The 13,279-nt window shown below is 38.8% G+C and overlaps 1 protein-coding gene across 1 annotated transcript; it reads left to right on the top strand.

Annotated features, from left to right (window-relative positions):
- The first annotated feature begins 12,189 nt into the window (after nt 1–12,189).
- LOC137825269 (uncharacterized) lies at nt 12,190–12,927 on the top strand. The gene has a single exon (XM_068630942.1). It carries the CDS (start codon nt 12,190–12,192, stop codon nt 12,925–12,927), a length of 738 nt encoding a protein of 245 aa, XP_068487043.1.
- Nucleotides 12,928–13,279: the final 352 nt, after the last annotated feature.

Raw genomic sequence — 13,279 nt, 5'->3', positions numbered from 1 at the left:
AAGACCAACAATTTTTTTAAGGTAAAATAAACAAAACAAGAAAAATTCATCAACTAATGGTAAATTAAGACACCCATTTTCATTTTCATTTTTTTTATGCTTGCACCACTCCCATTCGTGTCAAATATGAATATCATGTGTTTTTCATCTATCCTAAATCACCAATAGAACTTGATGTGAGGGATGAAATCTCGAGTAACATTCTTAGCGTCATGTGGACAAATTCTAATTTGGTCATAATTGAATGCGATGGAGGTCTCAATTATTAGAGTTGATTATTCATTAATAACAGAATATATAATAGCAACAACAGTAATGAGCATGACATATTTACAAAGAGAAAAAGTAGTCATGAAGTGTGTATTGGACCTAGTAGAGTATGGTATAAATAGAAAAAAAGAGTGTAAATAGTGAACATGGCATAAGAAGTATGACGAGCCCACCTAAGCATAGGCAAGGAATGCATGAAGATCCACAGGTCATCTCCCCAATGAAGAGGATTTTCCACTAATCAAGAATGATCACTTGTCAACCTCTAATTTGAGAAGATTTGCTCTAATGAGAGGAAGTCATTTGTCACCATGGGAGTGGAGAGCTTTCAGGGTTAAAATATCCACATTGGCTTCATTTAGCACTATAAATAAGTTTACTAGGCCTCTTGTAAATTCAACTTGAATCGAGTAAGAACTTTACGCCAAAATGTTGTCTCACTTGAATCAAGTTCACTCTATGTTAGCATTAATTTGTGTGTCTAGCCTAGAACTCTTTAGAAGTTGGCCTTATCTCTTATAAACCTCTACTTCCATAAATCAAATTCATCTTTCTAATATGAATTCTACCTTCATCCAGCTTCCGCATTGCCTCCATTGAAAACACATAACATTCAAACTCCAAAACAAGCAAGGATTCAAGACCCAATTTTCATCATTTGGTATCTAAAGCAAGGTTTTGGTCCAAGCTAAGTGTTCCTCACCTTTGTTTTCTTATTAACTTTTATGTGTTGTCTTCGTATATTTTACATGTCTTGAATCTGTTTTGAGTTTATTTCACCAAATATTATGTGTTCATAGTGTTTCTAACCAATTCAAATCATTTATTCTATCTTGAACCATCCAAACATGTGTTTTTAGGTTTCATACTTATGCAACTATGTGTGCTTTTATTTTTATTGAATCTTGATTCATTTTTCTTCAGTTCAATATTTGATTTTGTGTTTTTAATTTGATTTTTAAATCTCATTCATGTTATCCACATCATGTTCATTCCATATGTTGGGTTTAATAGTGCCAAAGTTCAAGAGGGGGGGGGGGGGGGGGTGAATTGACCTTTTAAAAGTTTCTCGCAGAATCAGTATTTATCACAGTATATAGAAAATAAATCGATTTATTTAAAAATGAAAAGATTTATTTTGGCACTGTTTATGTTTGAAAACGTTTATATCAGCCTAGTTAATCTCGAGATTATGCAGATTAATTTGCAAGTCACACACACCCTGATATTAGAAAGAAAACCAGTGAATCACAAAACAGCAACCTTCAATTTTAAGCAAGTGATTAAGGTTCAATTGATAGCTTGACAATTAATTGAGTAACCTATCACAATCAATCTGTTCCAGTGGCTTTTAACAGATTATATATGTTCTCTTTTCATAATCAAACAGTTTTTCCAGAAATTAAGAACAGTATGAAACAAGCCCAGAAAGAAAAGATTTATTATTAATTGAACAGATTTATTTCTTGACAGTTTAACAGATATGCAGTAATTCAAGTGCAGAGATTAAGCGAGAATGAACACAAGGCAATTATACTGGTTCACTCCAATGAGCTACATCCAGTCTTCACCTAATCCAAGGTGAAATTCACTAAATCACAATTCGAACAAACACAAACACCACTGTTCTTGAACCCTACAAGAACTTTGGTACACTTGCTGAAAAACACTATTTCAGCACACACACTCTTTAAGAAACCCTATCAAGAAGAGTTTACAACCACACTTTTACAAGAAATGAAATGTGAAACGAATACACCTGATTGAGGATGCAGAAATCTGCCTTAAACCAGTAGAACAGATCGCTTAAACAGTAGCAGCACCTCTCACCAAGCTTTGGAACCAAACAAGAACAAGCACACTTTTGATTTTGGAAATCTTTCAAGAACAAATGCTAATTCTTTGTAAACCCTTAATTCTCTGATGCAAAACTTGTTTTCTCAATTGTATGATCGATTATTAAACTCAGAAACAAGTTTTCTTTTCATAGAAAACCAACTGTACCGCCCTGGTAGTCGGAAGTGATGACGTGGCATCAAGCTATTGTATAGGCGTGTTGACGAGACGCCTTGCTGGTAGAAGGGAAGGAAGTCGGGGGGTTCGTGAAGTCGCCAATTATTAAGTTGGCGTGCTCCGATCTCCAGTACACCAGAACCGGCGGTCACCGGGTTAAAGATGAAGTCGCCAGATGTAAACTCAGGCGACCAAGTGATTAGAGATCGCCGGAGCAAGCACATCGCCGAAAATGAAAGTGGTGCAGATTATGAAGGCGGCCGGCGAGACCACAGGGAAGGTGTTTACGAAGGCACCCTAGCTCGCCAATCCAGTAGAGATCGCACTCCAGGACAACTATGCACTGGGTAGTACCATGCATAAGTAACTTAGCCAAATGAGAGTCAGAAGCAGCGCCCAAGTCAAGGAGGCTCCAGATGATGGCACGTGTACAGCTGGATGCGAGCCACGTGTCCAGGCCTGTAACTGCCAGGAGAGAGAAAGTGTCCAGGTATATAAGGGTTTCCCAACGAACTTCTGAGGTACGCACGTTCAGATTATCTTCTTTACGCTTGCGAGTTTCCTGAGTATACTGTGAGAGAGAACTGGTTCACGGTTCCTTGAGATTTCTTGAGTGTTACTCTTAGTATTTGGTGGTTCAGTCACTGACTTGGGCGTTGGAGTGCGATCGGCCGCAGCGGCGCCGCTCTGTTCTTTTGCAGGTTCTTGAGGTGGATCGTGGCGAAGGACGGAGGTTGACGCGGTGCACACGTCGATCCAAGTTTGACGAGGCAAGCTCCAACGTTTTGGTCAACAGGCAGGATCACCAACTTATAACAGATTTTTGAAAAACAGTTAAAGCTGTTATAAAAAGAACAGATTGAAAATAAAATGAACAGATTTATTTTCAAAAGCAGTTAGAGAATCTGTTATGTGAGGATACTTTAGTCAACCATTCTGGTGCAGGGACGAAAACTAAAAACCGTTTAAGATAAGCATTGCACCAGACTAAAAAGAATCCATTCATTTACAGATGAACAAATTTATTTTTCAAAACGATAACAAAAAACGCTTAACTATTAAAACATAGTCGTTTTGAAAGGTAGAAGTCTTAGTCAAAATACTTGATGCACAAAATCTAATTTTCACAAGACTTAGCCAAAGCATCAGTTTAAAAAAGAATCTGTTTATTTAAAAAAGAACATATTTATTTTTATGCAGTAAACATGTCTTCTGTAAAACATGTGAAAAACAGTTTAAGAAATTGTGCTTGCTCTTATCACATGGCCAGGGGTTAGGAGGTGAGTTACTAAGCAAAAAGCCTACTCTTAAACAACCTCTAAACACTACCTAAGATATTCTTAAAGCAAATGTAAATATACATGAAATGTACACAAATGTCTTCATCAAACACATGTCTTGAAGGGGCAACAACCATCTTCAACAATCTCCCCCTGTTTGATGGAGACAAATCCCCATAGCTCTGTTGCTTTAAGAACCTGAATTGCACCAAATACTAAACCAGAAAATTAAAACATTGCATAACATGTGAATCAGTTTTAAGGTGCAAAATGTGACTTCCTGTTTCAGCTAGCTTCACCTAACATGGTGAGCTATTTTTCTCCCCCTTTGGATTCATCAAACAACATTTAAGCATAGGGAAAAATAAAACAGAAACATAACCATAATAGTCCAGAAAATAAAGACAAATTGTTCAGCATTACAGAATTTAAAAACTGATAAAAGAAAGCATGGAAAGCAAGATACTTCTAATCCTTGTAGTATAGCTCTGCAAGCTGCACCTGAACTCCTTCAATTTGATCATCAAGGTGCAGAAACCTTGTTTGAGTGGTCTCAAAATATGCCCTCTGTTCTGCAGTCATGACATCAAGGTGATACAGAACTTGCCTTTCAAACATGGATAATGGTTCACCTCGGTATTCTGGAGTTTGACAGGTAACAATGGCATTCTGATGAGTTGCAGCAGCCTCTTCATGCACTAATTGGGGAGCATGTGAATCTCCTCTGACTTCTATAGATGGAGAGCTTGTCCTATGACTTCCAGCATGACCAGCAGATGCCTCTTGCCCGTAGAAGTGATGGATAACATAGCATGAGTGTTTTGCAGCTTGAACCGTGTCATCTTCCATGGGAACAACTTCATCTCCATCTTCATTGTTGAGGTTTGAGGCTTCACGTTCTTCTTGAGAATCCTTGCCTTTGAGAATCACCCAGCTGTTCTCCACTTTGTGAAATCCCATTTTTGTGAGAGTTGAGTTGTCAATCTCACTCACAACTTTAATGGGTTCATTGGTTCATTTCTCTCATTTGAAGTGTCAATGCCAAAATGGTCAATCAATTTTGAAACAAGTATAGCATAAGGAAAGCGATAATCAGTTAACCTTTTGGATTTCAGCATATGCTCATTGATGATGAATACCCAGTTTACCTTGATCAGATTCATAATGCAGTATAGAAGGATCAAATCCTCTTCATGTAAAACAACATGATTTGTACCTCTTGGCATGAGTTGTCATGCTATAATGTAGGCAACAAGACGTGGTGTAAGGTTCAAATGACCTGCATGGAATCTGCTTTGCTCTGGGTAGGAGTCCTCATACAGCTCTTATAATATTGCAGTTTATTGAATTCTTGAATCCCACTGGTGTTTCCTTTTCCCACTTTCAGTCCAGCATACTTGATTCCAGCCACAGAATTCCAAACATCACTTGTGACCTTCATTTTGATCCCTTTCACATTGGAGACAATGTTCTTTCCATCCAAGGTTAGATTAGTGTAAAACACCTTAACTAAATCAGGATATACATTACCCGTTAATTCCAGCAGCTTTTTTAGTTTCTGGTGCTTCAATACAGCCTTTGTTTCTGCCAATTTTTTTGATTTCAGCCAGTTGAAATCCAATACCTTAGGTATGTTAATTTGCTTTCTGCTCATCTCGTGGATGTAGGCATTGATACCCTCTTCATCTCCAGCAAACCAACCTTCTAGCACACCTTGAGAGGTGCTTTGCTTGCCCTTATTTTTCTGTTTCTGTCTTGAAGAAGACGCCATGGTTGAACCAGAATTTTCTCTTTGTTTCAAATAGTGAGAACCGAGAATGGACAACCAATGTGGGTAGCAAAATTTCCCACAGATTTATATTGTAAAAAGAGATGATGGAACAGTTATGAATGGATATGCATGAAGATTTTATGCTCTGAATTTGTATAGAGAATCTTTGAAAAATGCAGCAAATATTTGGGGTCACGATGCACACATATCACACCTTAATTAAGCACCCAAACCATCAAATCGGTTACATAACCATGACCAAAACCGTCAAAGGTACAAAGGTTAATGCCCACTAAGTCAGTCAATCAGTCAAAGATCAGAATTTATCTTTCCTAGTCATCAATGCATATCAGTACAAAAAATAAACACATTTAATTGCGCATAAACATATTTAATTTTTCTACTGCGAGGTACAATTAACATTTATAATTCTAAATTCATTGAGCAGAAAATTAAACCTATCTTTAGCCAATGGTTATGTGAACAAATCAGCAAGCTGTAAATCTGTACCAATGAACTTAATCTCACATGTTCCATTAGATATGTGTTCCCTTAGAAAGTGATGCCTAATTTCAATGTGTTTGGTTCTTGAATGCATGACAGGATTTTTGGTTAAGTTGATTGCACTTGTGTTATCACACAGCAGAGGTATATGGTTAAGTAAGATACCAAAATCATTCAATTGTTGTCTTAGCCATATAGTTTGAGCACAACAACTCCCTGCTGCAATGTACTCTGCTTCAGTAGTGGAGAGAGCAACACAAGCCTGTTTTTTTGCATTGCCATGAGATCAAGCTTGATCCAAGCAAGTGACAGGTTCCACTGGTGCTCTTCCTATCAATTTTGCAACCTGCAAAGTCTAAATCAGAATATCCAGTCAAGCTTAATGAAATATTACCTGGATACCACAAGCCAACTTCTTTAGTTCCTTGCAAATACTTCAAAATCCTTTTGGCAGCATTGTAGTGTGATTCTTTAGGAGCAGATTGAAACCGAGCACACATGCACACTGCAAACATGATATCAGGCCTGCTGGCAGTGAGATACAATAGAGATCCTATGAGTCCTCTGTATTTGGTTTCATCAACAGAAATTTCAGCTTCATCATGATCCAAGTGACAGCTAGTTGAGAAGGGTGTGCTGATTGGTTTGCACTTGTCCATTTCAAATTTCCTCAGCAGATCTTTGCAATACTTAGCTTGATTCAAGAAAATGCCATCCTTGAGTTGTTTGACCTGCAAGCCTAGAAAATAGTTCAACTCACCCATCATTGACATTTCAAACTCACTCTTCATGATTTCCACAAAAGTTTCACACAATTCTTCATTGTTTGATCCAAAAATGATATCATCCACATATACTTGTACTAGAATTGTGTCATCCCCTTTCTTCTTGATGAACAAGGTCTTATCTGATGTGCCTCTGTCATAGCCTTGTGAGGTGAGGAAATCACTTAGCCTCTCATACCATTGCCTAGGAGCTTGCTTGAGCCCATAAAGAGCCTTTTTGAGTTTGAACACGTATTCTGGATGCTGATGGTCTTCAAAACCTGGTGGTTGTGAAACAAATACCTCTTCATTTATATAACCATTCAAGAAGGCACTCTTCACATCCATTTGAAATAGCTTGAACCCTTTGATGTAGGAGAAGGCAAGTAGCAATCTGACAGCTTCTAGCCGAGCCACTGGTGCATATGTCTCATCATAGTCTATTCCTTCTTCTTGATTATACCCTTTAGCCACTAGCCTAGCCTTATTTCTGGTAATCACTCCATGCTCATCCATCTTGTTTCTGAATACCCATTTTGTTCCAATTATATTCATCTCAGGTATTCTAGGAACAAGAGTCCAGACCTCATTAAGAGCAAATTGATTCAGTTCCTCTTGCATGGCCAGAATCCAGTTGTTGTCCTTGAGGGCTTCAATCAGATTTTTGGGTTCCACTTGAGATACAAAGGCCATTTTTTCACAGAAGTTATTCAAGGATTTTCTAGTTGACACTCCTTTCTCAATGTTCCCAATGACATTATCAAGGGTTAGGTCTCTCGGGGTTTTCCACTTTTTTGGCAAACCTGCAGACACAGTATGTTGCATAGCATGTGCATCAACAGTATCAATATGAATCAATTCATTTTGATTTAAAACAGATTTAAATTCATTACTGTCAAGGTCATCAGCAGCAGTTTTAGATATGCTATGATCAGTTTCATCAAATACAACATGCATTGATTCTTCTACTATGAGCAACCTTTTATTGAAGACTCTATATGCATGACCATTCAAAGCATAACCAATGTGTACACCTTCATCAGATTTAGCATCAAACTTACCTAGATTTTCTTTGCCATTATTCAGTACAAAGCATTTACACCCAAACACTCTAAGGTGGCTCACACTAGGTTTTCTGCCCTTATACATTTCATATGGAGTTTTCTTAAGGATGGGTCTAATTAAGGTTCTATTTAACACATAAGCTGCAGTATAGACTGCATCTGCCCAAAAATACTTAGGAAGCTTAGATTCATTTAACATAGTTCTATCTAGTTCCTCTAATGATCAGTTTTTCCTTTCAACTACACCGTTTTGTTAGGGAGTCCTAAGGGCTAAAAAGGTGTGTGATATCCCATGCTTCTCACAGAACCTCTCAAATCTAGCATTCTGAAACTCTCCCCCATGATCACTTCGAATTGATTTAATGCAGCAACCATTTTCATTTTGCAGAACCTTTGCTAATTTCTTAAAAGCAATGTAAGCATCATTTTTATGTGCAAAAAACAAAGTCCATGTAAATCTAGAATAGTCATCCACAACAACTAAAGCATACAAATTTCCAGCCAAGCTAACAACTCTAGATGGTCCAAATAAGTCCATATGTAATACATCCAATGGATTTTTTTTGTATAAACAATGTCTTTTGAATTGAAAGAGGATCTGGTTTGTTTACCTTTCACACAAGCATCACAGAGCCTGTTATCCTGAAATTTAATGTTAGGTAAACTAGAAACTAGATCTTTAGATTTCAGTTTATTTAAGTGATTAGTGTGTATGTGAGCTAACCTCCTGTGCCACAGCCAAGACTCATCACTTCTAGACAGCAAACACTCATTTGAAGAGTTAGTTTCCATGATATCCAAAAGATATATGTTATTCACTCTCTTACTAGTAAACAACGCTTTACCAGATGAATTACTTGAGATTGTGCAGCCCTTTGACTTAAAGTTCACCTCTCACCAAGCTTAAATAGTAGCAGCACCTCTCACCAAGCTTTGGAACCAAACAAGAACAAGCACACTTTTGATTTTGGAAATATTTCAAGAACAAATGCTAATTCTTTGTAAACCCTTAATTCTCTTATGCAAAACTTGTTTTCTCAATTGTATGATTGATTATTAAACTCAGAAACAAGTTTTCTTTTTATAGAAAACCAACTTATAACATATTTTTGAAAAACACTTAAAGCTGTTATAAAAAGAACAGATTGAAAATAAAATGAACAGATTTATTTTCAAAAGCAGTTAGAGACTCTGTTATGTGAGGAGACTTAGTCAACCATTCTGGTGCAGGGACAAAAACTAAAAACCGTTTAAGATAAGCATTGCACCAGACTAAAAAAAATCCATTCATTTACAGATGAACATATTTATTTTCCAGAACGATAACACAAAAAGCTTAACTATTAAAACATAGTCGTTTTGAAAGGTAGAAGACTTAGTCAAAATACTTGATGCACAAAATCTATTTTTCACAAGACTTAGCCAAAGCATCAGTTTAAAAAATAATATGTTTATTTAGAAAAGAACAGATTTATTTTTATGTAGTAAACGTGTTTTCTGTAAAACATGTGAAAAACAGTTTAAGAAATTTTGTGCTTGCTCTTATCACATGGCCAGGGGTTAGGAGGTGAGTTACTCAGCAAAAAGCCTACTCTTAAACAACCTCTAAACACTACCTAAGACATTCTTAAAGCAAATGTAAATATACATGAAATGTACACAAATGTCTTCATCAAACACATGTCTTGAAGGGGCAACAACCATCTTCAACACCATATATGTCACAAAGGAGTACTTTCTTTGATTTTAATTTCTTGATTTTTGAGTCTACTGGAAAGTATTGAGTAATTTGATGTGTTTTGGCCTTTTTATGCTTTTCCATTTCTATATTTGAGTTTCTTAGCTTGTTATAAGATCATTAACAAGTTCTTTATAGTTAGGTTTCCATTATGTTTTGAATATATCATAATCTTCTTTCAATTCTATAGGGTTCTTTCTTTTTTCCTGTTATTGAAATTTTGCATGCAGTAACTCTTGCTCAAAAGATTTATGTTGAATCAGAGTGAAGATTTCTAAATTTTAAGAACTTCCTCCTTAGTGGTTGATGTTTTTTTGGCCGTAAGTTACAATATTATAGACATCACTGAACCAATAATGAATACATACTTATAAAAGAGACAATAGATCTGGTAAGTTTATGAACTTCATGCAGACGGAGAGGGCGAGGATGAGATGCGTGAGCTGAGCGGCGATTGGTTGGTTGTGGAAGGAGGAGAGGGCGGCAACGAGAGGCGAAAGGAGGAAGTGAGGGAGTGAGAGGGATCGAGAGAGCTGAGATCGAGCACTACAATGAGCGGCGGTCGCGGTCCCGTTCGTAAACCATCTGGTAGGTCTAATGATTTCACAACATTCTTTTTCTCAAACTTTCCCAGTGGCTTTGGAGAAATAGATATGTTAAAAATCTTCCAGAGATGGGCGAGGGTGAAAGAAGTTTTCATCTCACGAAGACGTAATAAGTGGGGAAGAAGGTTTGGCTTCGTGAGGTTCTTTGATGTGAGAAATGTGGGGAAGCTAGAGAGGGATCTTGACCAGATATACATAGGGAGTACCAAACTCTTCGTGAACATCCCAAAATACCGCCGTCATCAAGAGGAGCTTCCAGGGGTGGAGAGAAAAAAGTCTAGCTATACGAACAAGGAGAGGCCCATATATGAGAAGAAGGAGTAAAAAAACTTTAACGAAAACACGCGTATGAAAGGGAAGGAGATCTGGGTGGAAAAGAGTGAGAAAAAATCTTATGTGGATGCTGTTAGAGGACAAGCACAGAAGGAGTGGAAAGGACCAGCTTTTAATACGCAAATACAAAACCTTCCATGGATGGTAAGGAGTGCAGTAGGTAAATACAATGCTGGTATGGACTTTGATCTACTGGGAGAAGAATTTGTTAGAGGAGGAATGAACATGATCCAAGTGAGATCTATGGGGGACAACTTAGCTCTCCTAACACCAAGGGAAGGTGAGAACATGGAGGAGGTGATAAAGTTGAACAGAGAGTGGTTTGATAGTTTTTTTGTGAACATTGAACCATGGACGGAGGCACGGGTTGCAAGTCACAAAAAAGTTTGGGTGAGATGTTATGGCTTGCCGATATCTCTCTGGAACAACTCATGCTTTGCAAGAGTGATAGAAGAAGCAACCAGTCTGATATCTATAGACAAAGCAACGTTGACGTGGGAGAACCTTCAGTTTGCTCGATTGCAAGTTCGTATTGAGAACAAGTGTAATATCAGGATGGCAAAGAAGATGAGAATAAACGGTCACTTGCTAAGCATCTCTATAGAAGAGGAGTCCCCGGTGAGCACAGCAGGTCGATGCAACAGCTATCATCATGACTACGATTCTTCTGATAGTATTTCCTCATCGGAAACCTATGTTGAAGAATCTGTGTTTTCAGTGAAGAGTGGTGAGGAGGAGCTCGGTCGGAGGGCTGGGGACGATGTACGGTCAATCGGAAAGGAGATCGGAGTAGGTAAGGGGGAAGGAGGGGAGACGTATAAGTCAAAGGCCTATTTTGGGGAATCTTCCACAAAAAGCAGAGTGAGTCAGAGGGAAGGTGAAAGGCTTTGCACGAATGAGGAAATACAGGGGCAGAAGATATTAGCAGAACCTGCTACTGTCAGCGCTTTAGATCAAGCATGCGGTTTTACTAATAACGTACCCTGTGCACATGCTGATCTGGCAAGAATAGTGGTGGACATAGAGAGCTTTAATTCTCAGAGGGAGGTTCAATCAGGTTTGGGCCTACGTAAAAAGAAGGAGGCCCAAAACGAGGATGATGCTTCTAATGAATGCGGGCTAGGACCATCACGGAAGGGTATTGGGCTTGTCTGTGAGGAAGAAAATAATCCCGTTGGAAGTGTTTGTGTACAACGTGAACGAGAGCAACACCTATCCCAGGAGGTGAGGGATGCTGAGAAGGATGCCACCATTTACAATAAGTCAGGGAAGGAGAGAGGTTCGGGTAAGTTGCAAATGGACCTTGTAAGGAGTCAGAGTGCTGAGAATGATTCTATCTGCAGGAAAGAAGCATCGGGGTCAGGGGTTTTGCTCGCAGGTGAAGGCCAATTACTTTGCCCATGAGACGATGATGAGGTAGTGGGAAAGGCAACAAAAACCACTCAACGAAGGCGCAAGATGAAAGGCCTGACGGAATTGGGGATCTCACATTCTCATCCCAGGCGTTCCGCAAGGTTAATATCCAGATACTCTCAAGCAAGGATTAGTGCTCAACCAAGACAGGGACTGTCCTCAGTTTCGCTTTTGGATGGGGATATAGGAAACTGTAACATACGATTGAATGTCTCTGAATCGGAGGACGAACCGGCCAAGCTATGGGAAATTAGTAGAAGTGCAGGAACCCTGTGTCGCGGGGAAGAAAAGGAGGTAATCAAGGAATATGTAAACATGGAAGCAAGAGATTTGGAGATTCTCAAGAGTGCGGAGGAGGGAAGGAAGGATCGGTTTTTATGATCATAGTTAATTTAAATATCAGAGGGTTGGGGGGAGGTACCAAAGCTAGATATATGAGACATGTTATAGGAAGGGAGGAAGCTGACTTTGTTTTTATACAAGAAACAAAATCCAAAGAGCTCTCGGATGCTAGGTGTTTTGTGATTTGGGGGGATAACAATGTGGGATGGATTCACAATAAAGGAGATGAAGGTAGTGGAAGTTTGTTGTCAATGTGGCCTAAGGACGTTTTTGAGTATGAAAGTCATGTGATGGGAACCGGTTACATAGCTGTTTACGGCCAACACCTTAAAACTTCTTATAGGTGTGTTGTGGTCAATGTTTATTCTTCTTGCTCCTTGAGAGGTAAGAAGACTCTTTGGGAGGACATCTCCAAAGTAAGACAGTCATCACATGTTTTGGCATGGTGCATCTGCGGAGACTTTAATGCAGTGAGAAGTAGCAATGAGAGGAAAGGTATCACAGACAGGGGTGAACAAAAAAGCGAGGTGAATGGGTTTAATAGCTTCATTGATTCCAACTTCTTATTAGATTTACCTCTGGTCGGCAAGAAGTTTACGTGGTTTAAACCTGATGGAACGGCAAAGAGTAGAATTGATAGAGTGCTTGTTACTGAAGACTGGTTACTTCTATGGCCCAAGAGTAAACAATATGTACTTCGAAGGGAAGTGTCAGACCATTGTGCACTAGTGGTGAAGTCAGTGGAGAAGGACTGGGGTCCAAAACCGTGTAGAACCATAGATGCGTGGCTGTTGGAGAGAGGGTTCAACAGGATGGTGAAGGACAAATGACAGTCTTATTCTATTCAGGGGAATGGGTTCATTATATGTAAAGAAAACCTAAAACTCCTCAAGCTCGATCTGAAGTCTTAGAACAGGGATGTATTTGGAAACTTGGAGACTTCCAAGAGGAGGATCTTACAGGAGATGGAGGCCCTTGATAGTCATGATTGCTCAGGTGGGTTAACAGAAAGTGAGAGGTTGAGAAGACTAGACTGTTAAGCAGCCTAAAAGAGAATGAAAAGAAAATTGAATCCCTTAGCTGTCAAAAGGCAAGAGCAAACTGGTTCAAGAGTGGGGACTCATGTACTAGATTCTTCCATTCATCTTTGAGGTGGAGAAGGTTGAGGAATGAAGTGAAGGG

Source organism: Phaseolus vulgaris, chromosome 8 (assembly GCF_000499845.2).
Source record: "Phaseolus vulgaris cultivar G19833 chromosome 8, P. vulgaris v2.0, whole genome shotgun sequence".
Classification (NCBI taxonomy): Eukaryota; Viridiplantae; Streptophyta; class Magnoliopsida; order Fabales; family Fabaceae; genus Phaseolus; species Phaseolus vulgaris.
This window is presented reverse-complemented; position numbering and strand designations above follow the sequence as displayed.

Bases quoted from the DNA above. Each gene is read 5' to 3' on its own strand.
- LOC137825269 (XM_068630942.1), top strand. From the start codon at position 12,190: ATGAGACATGTTATAGGAAGGGAGGAAGCTGACTTTGTTTTTATACAA.